Source organism: Salmo trutta, chromosome 29, assembly GCF_901001165.1.
Source record: "Salmo trutta chromosome 29, fSalTru1.1, whole genome shotgun sequence".
NCBI lineage: Eukaryota > Metazoa > Chordata > Actinopteri > Salmoniformes > Salmonidae > Salmo > Salmo trutta.
In genome coordinates this window covers 3,429,264-3,452,656 of record NC_042985.1, presented here as the reverse complement: position 1 = coordinate 3,452,656, position 23,393 = coordinate 3,429,264, and the positions used below count along the sequence as shown (strand labels likewise).

General features: G+C 42.3%; 1 protein-coding gene across 2 annotated transcripts; it reads right to left on the bottom strand.

Moving 5' to 3' along the window:
• Positions 1–2,009: 2,009 nt before the first annotated feature.
• Positions 2,010–11,513, bottom strand: LOC115166784 (very-long-chain 3-oxoacyl-CoA reductase-B). Of its 2 annotated transcripts, none has more exons than XM_029720573.1 (10): positions 11,151–11,513; positions 6,639–6,685; positions 6,155–6,230; positions 5,808–5,936; positions 5,538–5,602; positions 5,351–5,395; positions 5,084–5,118; positions 4,417–4,564; positions 3,748–3,897; positions 2,010–3,407 (listed from the first exon to the last, which is right to left on the bottom strand). In XM_029720573.1, exons 1-10 carry the CDS (start codon positions 11,326–11,328, stop codon positions 3,300–3,302), a joined length of 981 nt encoding a protein of 326 aa, XP_029576433.1. In that variant the 5' UTR covers positions 11,329–11,513; the 3' UTR covers positions 2,010–3,299. The 2 variants fall into 2 exon arrangements, with proteins under 2 accessions (XP_029576433.1, XP_029576434.1); XM_029720574.1 differs by having other exon boundaries at positions 5,808–5,915.
• Between the last annotated feature and the right edge of the window lie 11,880 nt (positions 11,514–23,393).

The following is a 23,393-nucleotide window of genomic DNA, read 5'->3' as shown; positions in this document are numbered from 1 at the left end:
AGCCAGTAAACAGCAGGTAGCCTAGTGGTTAGAGCGTTAGGCCAGTAACCAGCAGGTAGCCTAGTGGTTAGAATGTTGAGCCAGTAACCAGCAGGTAGCCTAGTGGTTAGAGCGTTAGGCCAGTAACCAGCAGGTAGTCTAGTGGTTAGAGTTTTGTACCAGTAACCAGTAGGTTGTCTAGTGGTTAGAATGTTGAGCCAGTAACCAGTAGGTAGCTTAGTGGTTAGAGTGTTGGGACAGTAACCAGTAGGTAGCCTAGTGGTTAGAATGTTGAGCCAGTAACCAGCAGGTAGCCTAGTGGTTAGAGCGTTGGGCCAGTAACCAGCAGGTTGCCTAGTGGTTAGAGCGTTAGGCCAGTAACCAGCAGGTAGCCTAGTGGTTAGAGCATTAGGCCAGTAACCAGCAGGTAGCCTAGTGGTTAGTTAGTCCAGTCAGTAAATGAAAGGTTGCTGGTTCAAATACAGAAGCTGACAAGGTGATTGTTTTCCCGATGTGCCCTTGAGCAAGGCACTGAATCCTCTTTTGCTCCAGGGTATGACCCTGTGAAACCCCACACTGCACCTATCCGGTGTATGTGAAAATAAAATATAGATTTTTTAAATGATGAGAACGAACTAGACCGGTAATTAAGAATGCAAGAAACAAGTACACCTGTGATGTGTGTGGGCTGCTTTCCCAGTTATGACCCAGATGGCCTTGGGCATGTGTGTGTGTGTGTGTGTGTGTGTGTGTGTGTGTGTGTGTGTGTGTGTGTGTGTGTGTGTGTGTGTGTGTGTGTGTGTGTGTGTGTGTGTGTGTGTATATATAGTTCCCAGGTCTCCGACAGAGACAGCATAATGACATATGGACACGCAGAGTCTCAAGCTGCAGTCATGACATTGCAACTACGTCATTCTTGTCATCTCTATAATTATTCCATGTCACACTGTTGTAACTGCTGTATGGAGCTTCAGTTACAGTCCATAAGGAAAGCCCAGTCTCTGCTGTATGGAGCTTCGGTTACAGTCCATAAGGAAAGCCCCGTCTCTGCTGTATGGAGCTTCGGTTACAGTCCATAAGGAAAGCCCCGTCTCTGCTGTATGGAGCTTCGGTTACAGTCCATAAGGAAAGCCCCGTCTCTGCTGTATGGAGCTTCGGTTACAGTCCATAAGGAAAGCCCCGTCTCTGCTGTATGGAGCTTCGGTTACAGTCCATAAGGAAAGCCCCGTCTCTGCTGTATGGAGCTTCGGTTACAGTCCATAAGGAAAGCCCCGTCTCTGCTGTATGGAGCTTCGGTTACATTCCATAAGGAAAGCCCCGTCTCTGCTGTATGGAGCTTCAGTTACAGGCCATAAGGAAAGCCCCGTCTCTGCTGTATGGAGCTTCAGTTACAGTCCATAAGGAAAGCCCCGTCTCTGCTGTATGGAGCTTCAGTTACAGTCCATAAGGAAAGCCCCGTCTCTGCTGTATGGAGCTTCAGTTACAGTCCATAAGGAAAGCCCCGTCTCTGCTGTATGGAGCTTCAGTTACAGTCCATAAGGAAAGCCCCGTCTCTGCTGTATGGAGCTTCAGTTACAGTCTATAAGGAAAGCCCCGTCTCTGCTGTATGGAGCTTCGGTTACAGTCTATAAGGAAAGCCCCGTCTCTGCTGTATGGAGCTTCGGTTACAGTCCATAAGGAAAGCCCAGTCTCTGCTGTATGGAGCTTCGGTTACAGTCCATAAGGAAAGCCCCGTCTCTGCTGTATGGAGCTTCAGTTACCGTCCATAAGGAAAGCCCAGTCTCTGCTGTATGGAGCTTCGGTTACAGTCCATAAGGAAAGCCCAGTCTCTGCTGTATGGAGCTTCAGTTACAGTCCATAAGGAAAGCCCAGTCTTTGGAAGAGACACAGATCAGATGATATCCACAGTGAACTCCCATCACCTCAAATCTCAACATTAATCAGCCATCTCTTATGTGAAAACCACATGAGGGAATACATGGTTGAACAGTGTTTTATTGAGGTGACCATGACAGACCAGGAATATACCAGATGGTTGAACAGTGTTTTATTGAGGTGACCATGACAGACCAGGAATATACCAGATAGATGGTTGAACAGTGTTTTATTGAGGTGACCATGACAGACCAGGAATATACCAGATAGATGGTTGAACAGTGTTTTATTGAGGTGACCATGACAGACCAGGAATATACCAGATAGATGGTTGAACAGTGTTTTATTGAGGTGACCGTGACAGACCGGGAATATTCACAAGCTCTCAACCAGACCTTTCAATTCTCATAATGTTAAAGACCTTGTTACCTAAATGCATCAAATGCAAAGCTTTCATTAACACAACCAAATAACAGAAGACAATATTAATGTGTCACCTTGGTGAGCTCATGGAGAACGATGACAGTGGCATTATGCTGTACAACGAAATGCTTAGAGTTCAAAAAACAGAGCGTGTGAAGCATGTTAAGAAACATCTGTTAACGGACTGCTTGATAGAAAGTAACGAGAACAAAACAGTTGGACAAGACATTTGGTTCAACAGTAAATGGCCTGAACTGTTAAACAGCTTGTATCTACTTTCTGTTGTTGAGACACTGCCTTGATGACCAGAGAATGGCTTGTAAGTTGTGTCCCTTCTGTATTGAAGACCAACCAGTCAGTTCAAACACGACTGGGCTAACTCAACCCATTCCCTAGTGTCTGGTGTGTTAACTACCTACCATACCGACATGCTAGCAGACACACTACCTTCTTCAATACATCCAGTATGCAAAAAGGAACTGCTCCGTTAACTGTCTCCTTATCCTCCCTTTGGTAGGTTCATTAATACATGATTTGTACACAACAACCTTTTCATTGTAAAACAATCCATGGAGAACATTTACTTTCCTGCCCTTTGCCAATTGAGAGTTTCAGAATGACTCAAATCCATTTCTTTCAATATTTGGTTTTTCTGAGTTCAACACGACTCCAACAATAAAACATTTTGAAGGAATAAGTTGCAACTAGTATTGTTTTTTGAAGTGGTAGCTCACAAGCACAGCTCCTAATACCTGTCCATAAGAAAAAAAATTCAAGTTTAATTGAACTTAATGCATTATGTTTAAGTGCCTTGTCAATTTTTCAACTCCAGGAAGTTCCTCCATAGAAATGATTACCCAAGCCAGAGAACACAGTAGACTAAATGCAACACACACGAGCAGCTTGCCAGCCCTGTCCTTGGTCCGTGAGGGGTATGCAAGAACGGAGCAGGTAGAATCATGTTGGTCTCCTCTGTCCATACCTGCCCCTCCTTCCCCCTGATAGTGTTTCTAGCCCTGTTTCTAGCCCTGTTTCTGTTTCTTCAGGTAGCGTGAGCGCATCCCCAGGTGTAACCCCATGATGTAGCTGTTCAGGAGCCTGGCAGGGCACAGCACGGTGGTCAGCCAGCCCTGAGGAAACAAATACCATCATCACTAATCTGGTCTGGGAATCCATGCCTGGTATTTTCATGGTTAATGTCATAATTAGTTTGGTATTTACAGTCTAAATTCATTACTATTAACTTGCATCAAGATACTTGCCACTTGAATAGTTCTGCATTTGCAAAAGCATGAGAGCGTCAACCAATGATCATTTGTGGCCAACTGTCAGGGAAGAATCCTCGTAAACTGATGAGGTAGAATCTGGTGTAACCTGCCAAGTAGCTACTTGTTCAACCTTGTGATAAAAAGGGTCATCCTGAACCCTAAAAATGGACAGTGAAGTATGGTATCGTTAGCCTGTCCCTACCATGACTGCGTGAGGCAGGTAGCCGTTGGTCTGGCTCTGCAGCCCCACCGTGTTGAGCTCCGCGGCCACATAGCGGTCAGGGTTGGGCTTGTCCAGTGTGGCCCGCCGGATCTTACTCAGCTTGGTGGCCACGAAGAACGGCAGGACACTCTGGGGAGGAGAAACAACTGTTAGTCAAATTTACATGGATGCTCCCTCACTGGTTTGAAAACAAACTCCTCTGACAGCTAAATATGACCAAGCTTGTCCCCCCGGGAGAGACAGTATGGCTGACGTGTTAGGGATAACATTTTCTGTTGTCGTGGGGACAGTAACATTACTCATCAATACAATAAGGAAAATGTTATACAATTTGTTTACCTCACAATTTAAAAATATGCATTAAGCTGTCTAACAGAATAAATGTGGCAAAAACAAATGTAGACATTAATACATGCATTTCTATAGCTTCCAAAATATATTTTACAATGCTGGGGGAGAGCCAAGATGAAGGCACGGTGGCTTCAACACAATGTTGGGGGGAGAGCCAAGATGGAGGCACGGTGGCTTCAACACAATGTTGGGGGGAGAGCCAAGATGGAGGCACGGTGGCTTCAACACAGCACCCTCTATTAGTCATCTAGTGGATATACAAATCATTGATTAAAACATGTCAGTCTTCAGTCTCACCTGGATGAGGATCCCTTTGCTCTTGTACTCAGCCTCCAGCCCTCGGGAGAAGAAATCCACAAAAGCCTTTGAGGCAGAGTAGACCGTGAGGAGGGGACAAGGGTACATCCCACTGGCAGAAGAGATGTTGAGGACGGCCCCCTTTTTCCTGAAACAGGTGGCACACAATCTGATGTTTAGGGCTCAGAGACACCACCCTAACCTCTGGTCAGACACCCCCCACCCCTAACCTCTGGTCAGACACCACCACACACCGCAGTACATGAGCATAAGAGTCTGGGAATAAGCATTACACTTAGGGAAGAGTGGGAGAATCTCTACCGACCAGAGCGGCTCTACTAGCCGACAACCATTCCCTCCCTGGAAACCCCAGATACCTTCACCACCGTCCCTCCCTCCCTGGAAACCCCAGATACCGTCACCACCGTCCCTCCCTCCTGGAAACCCCAGATACCGTCACCACCGCCCCTCCCTGGAAACCCCAGATACCGTCACCACCGCCGCCCCTCCCTCCCTGAGAACCCCAGATGCCTTCACCACCACCACCGTCCCTCCCTGGAAACCCCAGATGCCTTCACCACCGCCGTCCCTCCCTGAGAACCCCAGATGCCTTCACCACCACCGTCCCTCCCTGGAAACCCCAGATACCGTCACCCCCTCCACTTACCTCTCTACCATCCCAGGTAGCACCATACGGGTCATCTGCATAAAGAGAGAGAGGGATTGTGGGTTTTAGAGCACAAAGTATGCTGTTGCTTTGGGCTGGGAACCAATCCTCTGCCTCATCCCTTACATGGCAGACAGTGTGTGTATGCATGCATGTGCGCGCTCATTGTAGTGTGTGACATAAGGAAAAAATAATAAAAATGGACTTCAATAATCAAAATGTTGATTAGTGTATTACTGGGCTTCCATTCCCATAATGATTACTGACCTGGCAAACAGAAGTGATGTTGATGTTCACCATTGTGTCGATGAACTGCAAGGGCAGAATAAAACAATGATTTAGTTCTGGGTTCATCTCTGAGGTGTAATTATTTCATAGAACAGCATGTGTGAGATAAGTCATCTTGGTACACAATAGATAGGAAGTGAACAATCACAAGGCCATTCAGACTCACACTATCCAGGTTGGGAACGTTGAGGAAGAATTCCGGATAGGAGTAGGACATTCCCACATTATTTACTAGGGATAAACGCCATATAGAACACAGTCAGGACTGTCAAATACAACATCATTTAAGGGAATGAAAGAAGTGATCAACACATGCCTCTCTGCACTTGATTTTCAACTTCTAACCAAAGGGGGGCAGCAGCGTTTTAAAAGAGGACCACACCATCTGAATGATTCACAAAAAACAACTCACTGTCGTGGACTGTCTCTCACTTACCCAGAACGCCAACCTCTAGCCCGGTAAGTCCAGCTTCAATCTTGGGATATATGTCCGTCGCACTGAAGTCCACAGCGATGGATTTGGTCTCAACGCCATATTTGCTCTCTAGGAGGGAAGACGCAGTTACTGTAACATTAAAAAGGTACAGAAACACAACGAACAGTGAGCTTTAGGGAGTGAGATTGTAGTGGACTCATCTGTGAAGATGTGGGAGCTCAGATGTCAATACACCATAGTGACCAGCAGAGGGACCCATCACATAAGACAACTGGAGAATGAGTCATTCTCCTCTAGTCCAGGGTTTGAACATGCCTAATGAACATGCCCCAGGTGTAACTACTCACCAATGGACTTGGCCACATCATCCAGTTTCTCCTGGGTGCGGCTGATTAGCACAATGGAAAATCCCCTCCGAGCCAGCTGTGGAGACAGACAGAAACCAACACTCAACATGGACACAGACCTTTAAGACCGGCCATTAGAGGGTCTAACATTCAACACTACCACACACACACACTGCACTCAGATCCATGACCTAAATCAACAATGAAAAGGACAGCACTAACTGTTATCAAGCAGGGCATTTATCATGGCTGTCAACTGATGGGGAAGTCCCTTGAAAAAAATGACTATTTTTGAATTAATTCTTCCCTGGCCATGCAGCATAAATCCCTTAGCGCTTGCTCGCAAAAGGCAAACCTTTGAGTGTGTGTGTCACCGTCACTACTCTGACCTCCTGGTTAAACCCCCCTCTCTCTGATGAGTCACCCACTTTGGATTTCCCGTGAAGGGGCCTGAAATGTCTGAAACCCCGGGAATCGATCTTACCTCCTCCGCATAGGCTTTCCCGATTCCATCCGTGGCTCCTGTCACAACTAAGGGGGAAGACGAACGAGGAGAGGGGGTGTATTAGTCAAGGGTAAACAAAACACACCGACACTGCTCACAAAACTGACCCAGAAAGAAAAATAAATTTAAAAAAAATCGACATTAAAAGCGGAAGAGAACACTGATCCCATTCTAGTCAATAGGTCAAACATGCCTGTGTGTCAAGCAGTACTGAGTTCTCATCAGACCTGGATGAAACACATTTATACAGATACTTAAATGCTGATGTATCGAAAAATGATATGCCACATGAAAATGATTACATTAACAATGCATTCTGTGTCCTTGCACTGCTACCTGTGGTTCTGTCATTTAAGTGAGTGAGAAGGGAGGGAGAGAATATTGATGGAAAAGACAGGAAGACGACTATGGTGATGCAGGTACTGAGACGGAGGGGAAGGGTACAGTAGGACATGGGGAGAGGACAGGCTCCGCAGCATTCCTCTGCCACCCCGGGTCAGGCAGCCTGGCACTGCAGAGACAGCAGTAGCTATATTTAGCCTTTACTGTCTGTCAGTGGGCTCTCCCCTCCTTCCCTAGACCCAACTCTCCATTCCTCCTTCCCTAGACCCAACTCTCCACCCCTCCTTCCCTAGACCCAACTCTCCACCCCTCCTTCCCTAGACCCAACTCTCCCCTCCTCCCCTAGACCCAACTCTCCACCCCTCCCCTCCTCCCCTAGACCCAACTCTCCACCCCTCCCCTAGACCCAACTCTCCACCCCTCCCCTCCTCCCCTAGACCCAACTCTCCACCCCTCCCCTCCTCCCCTAGACCCAACTCTCCACCCCTCCCCTCCTCCCCTAGACCCAACTCTCCACCCCTCCCCTCCTCCCCTAGACCCAACTCTCCACCCCTCCCCTCCTCCCCTAGACCCAACTCTCCACCCCTCCCCTCCTTCCCTAGACCCAACTCTCCACCCCTCCCCTAGACCCAACTCTCCACCCCTCCCCTCCTTCCCTAGACCCAACTCTCCACCCCTCCTTCCCTAGACCCAACTCTCCACCCCTCCCCTCCTTCCCTAGACCCAACTCTCCACCCCTCCCCTCCTTCCCTAGACCCAACTCTCCACCCCTCCCCTCCTTCCCTAGACCCAACTCTCCACTGCTGATGCCTTAAAGCAGAGGAAGACAAGAAGCAGCCAGGCATTCACTGGGGAGGGACCAGAATGGAGGGAGGGAGAACAGAAAGGAGGGAGGGTAGAGAGCTAAAAATAGAACAGAGTGATTGAACAGAGAGAGGGGGGGTCCATATGGAGGGAGGGTAGAGCTAAAAATAGAACAGAGTGATTGAACACAGAGGGGAGGGGGGGGTCCATATGGGTGACAGGGGAAGCTTCCGCTGGTTGTTTTAAGCTGTTTTAAGAATGAAACTCATATTTGAGCGGAAGGCATGTTCCTTCCATTTACTCAAAATAAAAATAAGTGTTCATTTGAAGAGACGCCATCATAAATATATGCTAGGTCAGGGAAGATGGTAGAATAATCTACTCATAGGACCTAACCTAGATGGGCTTGAATGGCATCCTTCAACATCCTCATATATCTTCAAATGATCAAGAAATGAAAAATTGTTGTAAAAGTGTTAGTGCTTCTCGGCCAGACAGCGGTGCTTCTGCTGCTGAATATTCTGAGCTAAAAAAAGAAGTGCAGGTTTAAAATAGCAGAAGGCTGCAGCCTCGTCTAGCACAGTTGCTGCACAGAATAGCAACGAGCTGCTGCTCCCAGCGGTTTCTCTCACCTCAGCATTCCTTGACCCATCGCTCCTCTTACTTATGGACAGTTGGAAACAGGTTATACATCTGTTTTACTTTTTTGCAAACAATTTCATGGCTCCCCCCTGTTTCTATAGTCTTAAATGTGTTGGCTACCTATATACATTGAACATTATCCACACGGACCTCATCGTCTCCTGGCCTGCATTTAGTGATGCCTCTTAGCAACGGTTACAAGGTGGAGGAATTGTGATGAAATAGCAAAATCTCAAAAATTGCTATGTTTTTCTCCACATCCTGTCCCAGTTATGGTGTAAAGCTCATGACTCAGCCCACATTTGCAAACATGCAGTTGATAAAGTGGGCAATATTTATTAACATCCCAACTTTCAGCAATTATTACTAAATAATGATCTAGAAATGCAAATTGGCAAAGATCACTCTAAAGCATATTTGTTTTTAGTCAATTGTAATACATGCTAGGATTTTTTTAAAACTTTTGTTTCATTTTTGTTCCAAAAGATCCCCCTTCCTGTCCTACTTGAAGCAGGCAGAAGAACACCGGTGTGGAATGTAACAATGTGTGGCAGTACATGACCTGAGAACGACCTCCTTCAGCCAATGACAGAGTGGTCCACTTCTTGTTACCAGTGTCCAACATTCTGTTAACCACGCCAGAAATAACTCAAGAGCCAATGCATTTCAATAAAGGACTTGACAATATCAAGTTTTGACATGTGCTTTAATTTACAGGGGTTTATTTTGCATTTCAAATGGGATTTCGATTATGTAAAAACTTCCTGGAGCCAGTCCACTTCTGGGTGCGATAGCCGCAGCTGTGTTTTGCAGTCACATGGTCAAAGCCTGCCCTAACCTGGTGTTTACACTTCAAAGATAATAATTCACTGGGTGCTTATACTTGTCCTATTTCACACATGTACAAGTGTGTATTAATACACATGTGAATTTGAAATGTGTTTTGCATATCCCACTCTCCCCGAGACACCCTCAGAGAGTAGGGTTACAACTAGTGTCTACCATAATAAACGGTAACCCTGGAACAATTAGGGTTAGGTGCCTTGCTCAAGGGCACATTAACAGATTGTTCACCTTGTCGGCTCAGGGATTCGAACTAGGGACCTTTCAGTTACTCGCTCTAAGCACAAGGCTACCTGCCACCCCAGATGTAGTCATCCTGATGTGGTAACCCTGTTGATGTAACCCTGAATGGATGACTAGCCTTGCCCGAGCAATAAGGTTGGGTAAACATTAATGTAGCCTATCACTCACTTCTGTGAGGAAAGGCAGACTCATGTCATTCCTACGCAATACTGATGTGTTGTCTACAAACCAGAGGCCACTGTGGGTTCCAAAGGACAATAGGGCTGGCCAGCCTTTCCCCTATATGCATTACGCAGTGAACACCCCAAATTTACAGTAATATTCAAAAGTATTTCTCAGGATGGTAAAACACACATATATACACAATTAATATTATATATATATATATATATATATATTATATAAGATCTTTGAGAACTAGCCATCACCAAAATAAAAACTAGACAGTCAGGGAGATTGGCATTGGGCTCCCATTGATTTAGTTATAACGTTTGAGTCACTGACAACATAAGAACAAGACAGAAACGGTAGAATTGGGTAGAACTGCAGGAAATCCCTTTAACAGCACATTTGTCTCTATGGCCCAGAGGGCTTCAAAATCTGTGGTCCCCACACTAACTTTGCCACCCCTGCAGAAAAATCCTAGGGGAAACACTAAATGTTTTCTACTAGCTACAATATCCTACTGACAGCTAGCACAACTAAATGTATTCTACTAGCTACAATATCCTCCTGACAGCTAGCACAACTAAATGTATTCTACTAGCTACAATATCCTCCTGACAGCTAGCACAACTAAATGTATTCTACTAGCTACAATATCCTCCTGACAGCTAGCACAACTAAATGTATTCTACTAGCTACAATATCCTACTGACAGCTAGCACAACTAAATGTATTCTACTAGCTACAATATCCTCCTGACAGCTAGCACAACTAAATGTATTCTACTAGCTACAATATCCTCCTGACAGCTAGCACAACTAAATGTTTTCTACTAGCTACAATATCCTCCTGACAGCTAGCACAACTAAATGTATTCTACTAGCTACAATATCCTCCTGACAGCTAGCACAACTAAATGTATTCTACTAGCTACAATATCCTACTGACAGCTAGCACAACTAAATGTATTCTACTAGCTACAATATCCTCCTGACAGCTAGCACAACTAAATGTATTCTACTAGCTACAATATCCTCCTGACAGCTAGCACAACTAAATGTATTCTACTAGCTACAATATCCTACTGATTGCTAGGAGAAGATTGTCTGATTCACACTATAAACTGAACCATATTGTACTGGGTCGAGGGTGACTGATTTAAGTACAGGCAGGGCTAACTCACTACTAGCTCTCAAACACTAGGCAGCATCCTGACCTCACCCTACAGTCTTGAGCCATTAGCCTTGCTGGCTCATGTGAACTACAATTCATACACAGTGTTTTAACGTTTAGAAACGTCAATCTTCACTTGAGATACGGCTTTCGAAACATATGGCTATTATCTTTTATCAGCGACAAAATAAACCTTCACAGAAAAAAGCAGGCCATAAAGCAAATGGTGAGGTCATGCAAACCTGATCTTTATATAAATATTGCTTGTTAGCTACTCACCTGCCCATTTTCCGAGTTTAGCAGGTGATACCACCCGTCCATTTCCCAGCACCCAAACTCTGAGCCCCGACAGCAAACGATATACGGAGCACACTGAGAAATAGGCCGCAGTCAACGCGCCAATCCAGAAGAGCGGAGTCTCCACCGCCCGTAGTAAAGTCTCTCCAGTTGACGACATGATATTTGCACAACGCACACGGCTTTCACAACTAATTTGTGAATTCAAATGTATGGATATACAAATGGCTGTCTACAATACATGTATCTATCGCAAAACCTTCTTTTACATAGTGCAGCCAGTAACTTTGAGCTCATGCTTTTATATTTGGTTTTACTTCCGCGTCTGACACTTCCGCATTCACTGGTTTGCAGCACTGATTTGTTGGGGTTGGAATCTGTCAAAACATGCTCCTTTTCGATTCGTTTATATTTGCGTCAATTCGTAGAGCAGCAACGACATGTGTATCGACAGCCATTCTCATTATTAATATTTTGTATATTCATGGCCGAGGAAGGCGGGACCAATACTTTCATAAAATCTGACTGGATTTAATATTTATGACACCAGATTTTCCCATTTCTGATTGGTTTGTGCTGTAATTATTGTCCAAAATAACAAACAGGACTCGGATTATTGATGGGATTATTTCACTAGATCTGGCGAACCCTGTATATAGCTTTCATTGTTGTCTGTGTTCTAGGTTCTGTTTTTTTGTATTAATAAAACAAATAATATACAGTATCAGTCAAAAGTTTGGACACACCTACTCATTCAAGGGTTTTTCTTTGTTTTTACAGTTTTTATACATTGTAGAATAATAGTGGAGACATCAAAACTATGAAATAACACATATGGAATTATATAGTAACTAAAAAACTGTTAAACAAATCAAAATATATTTTAGATTTTAGATTCTTCAAAGTAGCCACCCTTTGCCTTGATGACAACTTTGCACACTCTTGGCATTCTCTCAACTAGCTTCACCTGGAATGCTTTTCCAACAGTATTAAAGGAGTTCCCACACATGCTGAGCACTTGTTGGCTGCTTTTCCTTCACTCTGCGGTCCAACTCATCCCAAACCATCTCAATTGTGTTGAGGTCAGGTGATTGTGGAGGCCAGGTCATCTGATGCAGCACTCCATCACTCTCCTTCTTGGTCAAATAGCCCTTACACAGCATAGAGGTATGTTAGGTCATTGTCCAGTTAAAAAACGAATGAAAGTCCCACTAAGCGCAAACCAGATGGGATGGTGTATCGCTGCAGAGTGCTGTGGTAGCCATGCTGGTTAAGTGTGCCTTGAATTCTAAATAAATCACTGACAGTGTCACCGGCAAAGCACCCCCACACCATCACACCTCCTCCTCCGTGCTTCACGGTGGAAACCACATATGCAGAGATCATCCGTTCACCTACTCTGCATCTCACAAAGACATGGCGGTTGGAACCAAAAAACTTGGAACCAAAAAACTTGGACTCATCAGACCAAAGGACAGATTTACACTGGTCTAATGTCCATTGTTCATGTTTCTTGGCCCAAGCAAGTCTCTTCTTCTTATTGGTGTCCTTTAGTAGTGATCTCTTTGCAGCAATTTGACCATGAAGGCCTGATTTACGCAGTGTCCTCTAAACAATTGATGTTGAGATGTGTCTGTTACTTGAACTCTGTGAAGCATATATTTGGGCTGCAATTTCCTAGGCTGGTAACTCTAATGAATTTATCCTCTGCAGCAGAGGTAACTCTGGGTCTTCCTTTCCTGTGGTGGATTTATGAGAGAAAAGTTTAATCATAGCGCTTGATGGTTTTTGCGACTGCACTTGAAGAAACTTTCAAAGTTCTTGAAAAAAAATCTGAATTGACTGGCCTTCATGTCTTAAAGTAATGTTGGACTGACTGTCTTTTCTCTTTGCTTATTTGAGCTGTTATTGCCATAATATGGACTTGGTCTTTTACCAAATAGGGCTATCTTCTGTTTAACACCCATACTTTGTCACAACACAACTGATTGGCTCAAATGCATTAATAAGAAGGAAAGAAATTCCACAAATTAACTTTTAACAAGGCACACCTGTTAATTGAAATGCATTCCAGGTGACTATCTCATAAAGCTGTTGTCAAGGCAAAGGGTGTCTACTTTGAAGAATCTAAATTATAAAATACATTTACATTTGTTTAACCATTTTATGGTTACTACATGATTCCAAATGTGTTATTTCATATTTTTGATGTCTTCACTATTATTCTACAGTGTAGAAAATAGTACAAATAATGGAAAACCCAGGAATGAGTAGGTGTGTCCAAACGTTTGGCTGGTACTGTGTCAATATATTATTATTATTACTGGACTCTGCAGTGGAGTCAAATTATTCTGCTTGCACATCACTGACGACCTGAAATGGTCCCTTCACACAGACAGAGTGGTGAAAAACAACAGCACCTCTTCAACCTAAGGAGGCTGATGAAATTCAGCTTGGCCCCCAAGACCCTCACAAACTTTTACAGATGCACCATTGAGAGCATCCTGTCAGGCTGTATCACCGCCTGGTACAGCAATTGCACTGTTCGCAAACCGCAGGGGTCTCCGGAGGGTTGTGCAGTCAGCCCAAAGCATCATCAGGGGCACACTGCCTTCCCTCCAGGACATCTACAGCACCCGGTGTCACAGGAAGGCCAAGATGGACACCAGCCAACCGAGCCACGGCCTGTTCACCCTGCTACCATTTAGAAGGTCGGAGACAGTACAGTACAGTTGCAGCAAAGCTGGGACCGAGAGACTGATAAACACCTTCTATCTCCAGGCCATCAGAATGTTAAACAGTCTCTACTAGCCGGCCTCCACTCAGTACACTGCCCGGAACCTCAGACACTGTCACTAGCCGGCTACCACCCGATACTCTACTCTGCACTTAAAGAGGCCGCTGCCCTATGTACATAGAGTCATTGAACACTGGTCACTTTAATAATGTTTACATACTGTTTACCTGCTTCATATGTATATACTGTATACTACACTCTTAGAAAAAAGGGTTACAAAAGGGTTCTTTGCGGAGGGATAGGGTTCTACAAGAACCGTTTTGATCAGAAGAACCCTTTTGGAAGAGAAGGGTTCTTTGTAAGGCAAAGGGTTCCATCTTGAACATTTAACATCCTAAGAACCGTTTTTAGAAGAAAGGGTTCTTTGATGATTTTTTGGAAGGCAAGAAGGATTCCTTTTAAGGAAAGAAGGGTTCTACATAGAACCATAGTATTTCCAGCATGCTCGATTGCTGGAAGACTTTCAGAATGGTTTGTTTTACTGTAATATCTGTGTTTTTGCATGTACATTGACTGGTTAATATATTTTATGCTACACAAAGATAAATAACGTACCGTTTTCTAAACTAATCCAATCTGTCGGATTTATAGCACCTGTTACTGAGATGGTTGTTCCAGTTGAGATGATTGAATGACTGCCTACCCTGGCAGTCATTCTGAATGCAGGTTGCAGGTGATTAACAATATCCTAACTCTGGTTGGATTCCAATAGGAATTGCACATCACTTTGCAAGCCATCATAATGTGACTTGCAGGCCTGATGTGGCCTGTAAACCAGGAGTTTCCTAACACCACTGTGTTAGGGTATAACTAGGCCCTCAAAGAAAGGCCTTATGATATACAGTGCATTCTGAAAGTATTTAGACCCCTTGACTTTTTCCACATTTTGATACATTACAGCCTTATTCTAAAATTGATTAAATAAACTATTTCCCTCACCAATCTACACACAAAACCCAGAATGACAGAGCAAAATCAGGTTTTTAGACATATTTGCAAATTTATAAAAAATAAAAACCCGAAATACCTTATTTACATAAGTATTCAGACCCTTGGCAACAAGACTTGAAATTGAGCTCAGGTGCATCCTGTTTCCATTGATCATCCTTGAGATGTTTCTACAACTTCATATTGGAGTCCACCTGTGGCAAATTCAATTGATTAGACATGATTTGGAAAGGCACACACCTGTCTATAAGGTCCCACAGTTGACAGTGCATGTCTGAGCATAAACCAAACCATGAGTTCGAAGGAATTGTTCATAGAGCTCTAAGAGAGGATTGTGTTGAGGCACAGATCTGGGGAAGGGTAACAAAAAAATGTCTGCAGCATTGAAGGTCCCCAAGAACACAGTGGCCTCCATCATTCTTAAGTGGAAGAAGTTTGGAACCACCAAGACTCTTCCTAGAGCTGGCCGCCAGGCCAAATTGAGCATTCGGGGGAGAAGGGCCTTGGTCAGGGAGGTGACCAAGAACCTGATGGTCACTCTGACAGAGCTCCAGAGTTCCTCTGTGGAGATAGGAGAACCTTCCAGAAGGACAACCATCTCTGCTGCACTTAACCAATCAGACCTTTTATGGTAGAGTGGCCAGATGGAAGCCACTTCTCAGTAAAAGGCACGACAGCCCGCTTAGGTGCCAAAAGGCACCTAAAGGACTCTCATACCATGAGAAACAAGATTCTCTGGTCTGATGAAACCAAGTTTGGCCTGAATGCCAAGCGTCACGTCTGGAGTAAACCTGGCACCATGCCTACGGTAAAGCATTGTGGTGGCAGCATCATGCTGTGGGGATTTCTTTCAGTGGCAGGGACTGGGAGACTAGTCAGGATCGAGGGAAAAATGAATGGAGCAAAGTACAGAGAAATCCTTGATGAAAACCTGCTCCAGAGCACTCAGGACCTCAGACTTGGGATTCACCTTCCAACAGAAAACCCTAAACAACCCTAAGCACACAGCCAAGACAACGCAGGAGTGGCTTCGGGACAAGTCTCTGAATGTCCTTGAGTGGCCCAGCCAGAGCCCGGACTTGAATACGATCAAACATCTATGGAAAGACCTGTGCAGCGTCGCTACCCATCCAACCTGACAGAGCTTGAGAGGATCTGCAGAGAAGAATGGGAGAAACTCCCCAAATACAGATGTGCCAAGCTTCTAGTGTCATACCCAAGAAGCCTCAAGGCTGTAATCGCTGCCAAAGGTGTTTCAACAAAGCACTGAGTAAAGGGTCTGAATACTTATGCAAATGTCATATGTTTATTTATTTATAAATTAGCAAAAAAAACCGTTGTTATTATGGGGTATTGTGTGTAGATTGATGAGGGTGAAAAAAACCCAATTTAATTAATTTTAGAATAAGTCTGTAATGTCACAAAATGTGGAAAAAGTCAAGGGGTCAGAATATGTTCCGAACGCACTGTATGTATTTCCATAAATAATACAATTTTAAAGGTTAATAAGGCTGGTGGAACCATTCATAGAGGGTTCTAGGAAAACCCCTCCAAAAATAAAAGCGTTCTAGGTAGAACCCTTCATAGACGGTTCTAGGAAGAACCTTCAGAAGATCAAACGGCTTTTGGTATAACCCTTCATAGACGGTTCTAGGTAGAACCATATACAGGAGGTTCTTTGAAGTACCCCACATAGAGGGTTCTAGATGAAACCTCTGCAAAGGGTTCTACCCAGCAACAAAAAGTGTTCCACTATGGGGACAAACCGAAAAACCCTGTATGGTCTTACTTAGCACTTTTTTATCTAAGAGTGTAGTCATGACTCATCCTATATAACTACTGCTATACACACCATTTCTATTCACACACTGTCCATGCTGTCTATACAAACCCTTCACATACATGTACAGTACTGTGCAAATGTTTTAGGCAGGTGTGAAAAAATGCTGTAAAGTAAGAATGATTTCAAAAATAGACACGTTAATAGATTAGATTTATCAATTAACAAAATGCAAAGTGAGTGAACTGAAGAAAAATCTACATCAAATCCATATTTGGTGTGACCACCCTTTGCCTTCAAAACAGCATCAGTTCTTCTAGGTACACTTGCACACCGTTTTTGAAGGAACTCAGCAGGTAGGTTGGCCCAAACATCTTAGAGAACTAACCACAGTTCTTCTGTGGATTTAGGCAGCCTCACGTGCTTCTCTCTCTTCATGTAATCCCAGACAGACTCGATGATGTTGAGATCAGGGCTCTGTGGGGACCATACCATCACTTCCAGGACTCCTTGTTCTTCTTTACGCTGAAGATAGTTCTTAATGACTTTCGCTGTATGTTTGGGGTCATTGTCATGCTGCAGAATAGATTTGGGGCCAATCAGATGCCTCCCTGATGGTATTGCATGATGGATAAGTATCTGCCTGTACTTCTCAGCATTGAGGAGACCATTAATTCTGATCAAATCCCCAAATTAATTTGCAGAAATGCAGCCCCAAACTTGCAAGGAACCTCCACCATGCTTCACTGTTGCCTGCAGACACTCATTCGTGTACCGCTCTCCAGGCCTTTAGAGAACAAACTGCCTTCTGCTACAGCCAAATATTTCAATATTTCAAAATTTGACTCATTAGTCCAGAACACCTGCTGCCATTTCCCGGCACCCCAGTCCCTCAACGTTGCCGTTTCTTTGTGCTTCTTCAAAAGAGCTTGGACAGCACATCTGGAAACCCCTGTCTGCCTTGAAATGTCTGCCTGGGAGAGACCTTGCTGATGTAGTATAACTACCTTGTGTCTTGTTGCTGTGCTCAGTCTAAACTGTCTTCAGCAACCTCACCTTGTTAGCTGAGTTTGGCTGTTCCTCGCCCAGTTATATTCCTCCTACACAGCTGTTTCTGTTTCAGTTAATGATTGTGTTTCAACCTACATATTGAATTGATGATTATTAGCACATGTTTGGTATAATTGTTTAATCATACACCTGACTATATGCCTACCAAATCCCTGACTTTGTTCAAGTGTACCTAGAAGAACTGATGCTGTTTTGAAGGCAAAGGGTGGTCACACCAAATATGGATTTGATGTAGATTTTTATTCTGTTCACTCACTTTGCATTTAGTTAATTGATAAATATAATCTATTAACGTGTCTATTTTTGAAATCATTCTTACTTTACAGCATTTTTTCAGACCTGTCTAAAACTTTTCGACATTGCTGTATATTATTTGTATTCTGGACTCATTTTGCTATGGGGTTTTCTACTGTATATTTAAATACTGTATTCTGAACTCAATTAATTTTGCTCTGGGGTTTTGTACTGTGTTTAAATACTGTATTCTGAACTCAGGTCATTTTACTATGGGGTTTTGTACTGTATATTTAGACACTGTATTCTGAACTCAATTAATTTTGCTATGGGGTTTTGTACTGTGTTTAAATACTGTATTCTGAACTCAGGTCATTTTACTATGGGGTTTTGTACTGTATATTTAGACACTGTATTCTGAACTCAGGTCATTTTGCTATGGGGTTTTGTACTGTGTATTTAAATACTGTATTCTGAACTCAGGTCATTTTACTATGGGGTTTTGTACTGTATATTTAGACACTGTATTCTGAACTCAGGTCATTTTGCTATGGGGTTTTGTACTGTGTATTTAAATACTGTAATCTCGACATAGCTCATTCTAATATTTCTACTACTGTACATCACATTTTAGTTACACTGTTTTAACACACCACATATTTATTAATATACTGGATTATTGACATAGCTTACTAATATTTCTACTGCTGTACATATCATTTTTAGTATATCTTGTGTAGTATCATCATATGTATAGATTGCACTTGGATTACTGTTACAGTGCTAGTTGGGTTGTTAATTGGATTACTGTTACAGTGCTAGTTGGGTTGTTAATTGGATTACTGTTACAGTGCTAGTTGGGTTGTTAATTGGATTACTGTTACAGTGCTAGTTGGGTTGTTAATTGGATTACTGTTACAGTGCTAGTTGGGTTGTTAATTGGATTACTGTTACAGTGCTAGTTGGGGTTGTTAATTGGATTACTGTTACAGTGCTAGTTGGGTTGTTAATTGGATTACTGTTACAGTGCTAGTTGGGTTGTTAATTGGATTACTGTTACAGTGCTAGTTGGGTTGTTAATTGGATTACTGTTACAGTGCTAGTTGGGTTGTTAATTGGATTACTGTTACAGTGCTAGTTGGGTTGTTAATTGGATTACTGTTACAGTGCTAGTTGGGTTGTTAATTGGATTACTGTTACAGTGCTAGTTGGGTTGTTAATTGGATTACTGTTACAGTGCTAGTTGGGTTGTTAATTGGATTACTGTTACAGTGCTAGTTGGGTTGTTAATTGGATTACTGTTACAGTGCTAGTTGGGTTGTTAATTGGATTACTGTTACAGTGCTAGTTGGGTTGTTAATTGGATTACTGTTACAGTGCTAGTTGGGTTGTTAATTGGATTACTGTTACAGTGCTAGTTGGGTTGTTAATTGGATTACTGTTACAGTGCTAGTTGGGTTGTTAATTGGATTACTGTTACAGTGCTAGTTGGGTTGTTAATTGGATTACTGTTACAGTGCTAGTTGGGTTGTTAATTGGATTACTGTTAGGCTAGTTGGGTTGTTAATTGGATTACTGTTACAGTGCTAGTTGGGTTGTTAATTGGATTACTGTTACAGTGCTAGTTGGGTTGTTAATTGGATTACTGTTACAGTGCTAGTTGGGTTGTTAATTGGATTACTGTTACAGTGCTAGTTGGGTTGTTAATTGGATTACTGTTACAGTGCTAGTTGGGTTGTTAATTGGATTACTGTTACAGTGCTAGTTGGGTTGTTAATTGGATTACTGTTACAGTGCTAGTTGGGTTGTTAATTGGATTACTGTTACAGTACAGTGCTAGTTGGGTTGTTAATTGGATTACTGTTACAGTGCTAGTTGGGTTGTTAATTGGATTACTGTTACAGTGCTAGTTGGGTTGTTAATTGGATTACTGTTACAGTGCTAGTTGGGTTGTTAATTGGATTACTGTTACAGTGCTAGTTGGGTTGTTAATTGGATTACTGTTACAGTGCTAGTTGGGTTGTTAATTGGATTACTGTTACAGTGCTAGTTGGGTTGTTAATTGGATTACTGTTACAGTGCTAGTTGGGTTGTTAATTGGATTACTGTTACAGTGCTAGTTGGGTTGTTAATTGGATTACTGTTACAGTGCTAGTTGGGTTGTTAATTGGATTACTGTTACAGTGCTAGTTGGGTTGTTAATTGGATTACTGTTACAGTGCTAGTTGGGTTGTTAATTGGATTACTGTTACAGTGCTAGTTGGGTTGTTAATTGGATTACTGTTACAGTGCTAGTTGGGTTGTTAATTGGATTACTGTTACAGTGCTAGTTGGGTTGTTAATTGGATTACTGTTACAGTGCTAGTTGGGTTGTTAATTGGATTACTGTTACAGTGCTAGTTGGGTTGTTAATTGGATTACTGTTACAGTGCTAGTTGGGTTGTTAATTGGATTACTGTTACAGTGCTAGTTGGGTTGTTAATTGGATTACTGTTACAGTGCTAGTTGGGTTGTTAATTGGATTACTGTTACAGTGCTAGTTGGGTTGTTAATTGGATTCATTACCGAACTTTCTTGATTTATTTTTGTTCTTTCTTTTTGTTGTTTTTAAAATTGATCATTTCTGTGTTTGACATTTTACTGCGTTGTTAGGAGCTAGTGACATAAGCCTTTCGCTGCACCCACTATAAGATCTGCTCAACTGTCTTGGTGACCAATAAACGTTGATTTGATTTAAAACCATTCATAAATTACTCAATAACCAGAGGGGGAAAAATACTTCAATATGTGGCATTCATAGATAAATAGGTCAATATAATAGGCCTATTTCCTGATTTAAAATGTTTTGAAAGCTTAAAAAAAAGTCACCCGTAAACTATATTGTCCGTGAGCTTTCAAAGACATCTGAGCTGAATTTTACTTTACTTAAAGATTGAAGTACTACAACCGAATCTCAGTTTAAATCTCAGTGTGTTTGTGGGGGGGGGGGGGGGGGGTCACGCTGCCTGAACATCTAAGAAGCACAGGTTGAATCATAAAACGAATACAAAAGGCTTAGCATAATAAATGTATGAAGATCACATGCCAAGTGATGTTGCAGCTCTCTGGAATGTCTCATGTTGATTTACCTGCCCTGAATCGTAATATATTCATAAATATATCATATACTTTATATACTTTCTCTTTTGAACAATTACATGTGTCAAGGGACTAGATCTGCATAATAAAGCTTATTTGTTTGTCTTTAGTTTCAACCATATATATATATATATATATATATATATATATATATATATGATTTCAGCACCACATCTTAACCGACAGCTCCCTTGCATGGTTGCTCCCCTCGCTTTCCTTAATATCCCTTGTAGTGAGTTGTTGTGATACTACTCTCACCTATATCTGATTTTAAATACATCACGTCGCTTAATTGAGGTTATAGCCTATATCCGAACTTTATCTCCCTCTAAACACTGCCAACAGACATGTCCTTCAGTAAAGTAAAATCTAAGTGGGTGAAATAATAAGTATCTTATTTTATCTCCACTACAAACACCGATGATTTACGTGAAATATTTTCTACTTAAAATTTCAAAAGCACATAGACTCCCACCACATAATGTATTTGTTGATTACGTTATTCGGTCTACTACAGGGGGACATCCGAGCTGTTTGTTGGAGATCGTCTGTGTTTATTTTAATATTATATAACTGCAAGACTATACCACTTGTATTGATACCACCCGATAAAAGCGTTAAATTACAAGCCTACACTCTTTTCAGATTGTTATCCAACTCGTCAACATGTTTTATCAGCTCATCAACGCTTCATGTGGAATGTCTTAGTATTTCAGACATAATTACAGGCTACCAAGTGCAAACATTTATATACAAAAGTAATAGATTAGGTGAATATTCTCTAAAGTTATAGATATATTTTATAGATCAATTCCATGCTTTTTCAAAAGTAGGCTAATAAGGTAACAATTTTTACAGGTTCTGAAAATTGCTTGTTTGACAAAAGAAGTGCACGATGTTGTATTTTAATATCTTATTGCAACTTTAAGGTACAAATCTACAAGACAAATATGTGTGACATGTATTATACAAAATACATGTACCTCTCCCTCTAAAGCAATATATAAAGCAATCAGTCACAACGGAAAACGAACATATAGTAACTTACATAAAGTCCTAAACACATGAAAGGAACCCCATTCCACCACAGATAAGACGCCCTTTCTGCAGGACTAAGCTGATGCATTACTCCGTACATTCTGCACACACGGTGCCACGTTTCTTCTCAAGCATGCATGGTTGATGGCCTATCTGCATTTTGTGTGACACAAATAGTACAACAAAAAAGACCTTGCATGAATCAGTAATTGTGTTTTGTCTGTACTGACAAACATAACTGTAACTACATATGAGGACACTAAGGTCCGGACCTCGGTCGTTTCTTCTAATTTGAAGAAAAATAAGAATAAAAATATATATATTTTGTACACAGATAAAATCAATTAGCCTACAGGTCATTTAAATATTGCTCCCAGTGTTGAACAATTATAGTCTTGATCTGACTGAGTTATATTCGCACCGTCCTTTATGCGAAGGAGTGGAATCATGAACAGTGTTTTTTTGTTTTGTTCGTCTGCGTCCCCCGGATTTGCCTTTTTAGCAGCACATTCACCGCTGTTTCAAACCGCTAACTCCGCCCTCTTGCCGCACAACGAACTAGCCCAGCTCGTAGGCTCTGCTGACAGTGTGTTTAGGAGAAGCCGGACAAAAAGCAAATTATAACAGTCCTGCCTTGTCTACAGACATCCCCCAAACAAACAAAAACTGAATGAGTGCACAACTGCTAAGTATATGCTTATAGATATATCAGTCAGGTGGCTATACTTATATTGCAGTAAAGTTGAAGGACTCTGGCTAGTATTACTTAGCCAGCTAGAAGGATGAAGTCAGAAGCTAACGTTAAAAGGAGCCTACCTCAGCAGATAAAAAATACTTATCATTGTAACTTTGCTTTACAGAGAGTAGGCTACTGAGACAGACAGTGATGTGGCACTCAGTGGTGAGGCTGAGGCAGGCTGCAATGCATGCAGGAGGAAGTAGAGGAGACAGAGAGAGCAGGAAACTTGGGTGGGGCCCCCTGAGAAAATCTGAACTAATCTTATCAAACAATTTAGGAACTAAAAAAATATATGTTTCAATGTGAACATCACCACATGGCCTATCTTCCCTGGAGGCCAACATTACAATACAACCCCTGTATGTTTCTATGTGAACATCTCCACATGGCCTATCTTCCCTGGAGGCCGACATTAAAATGCAATCAACATGCAAACAATAGAGTTCTAAAAATGTCATACTTTTTAGTTTCGTTGTTAAT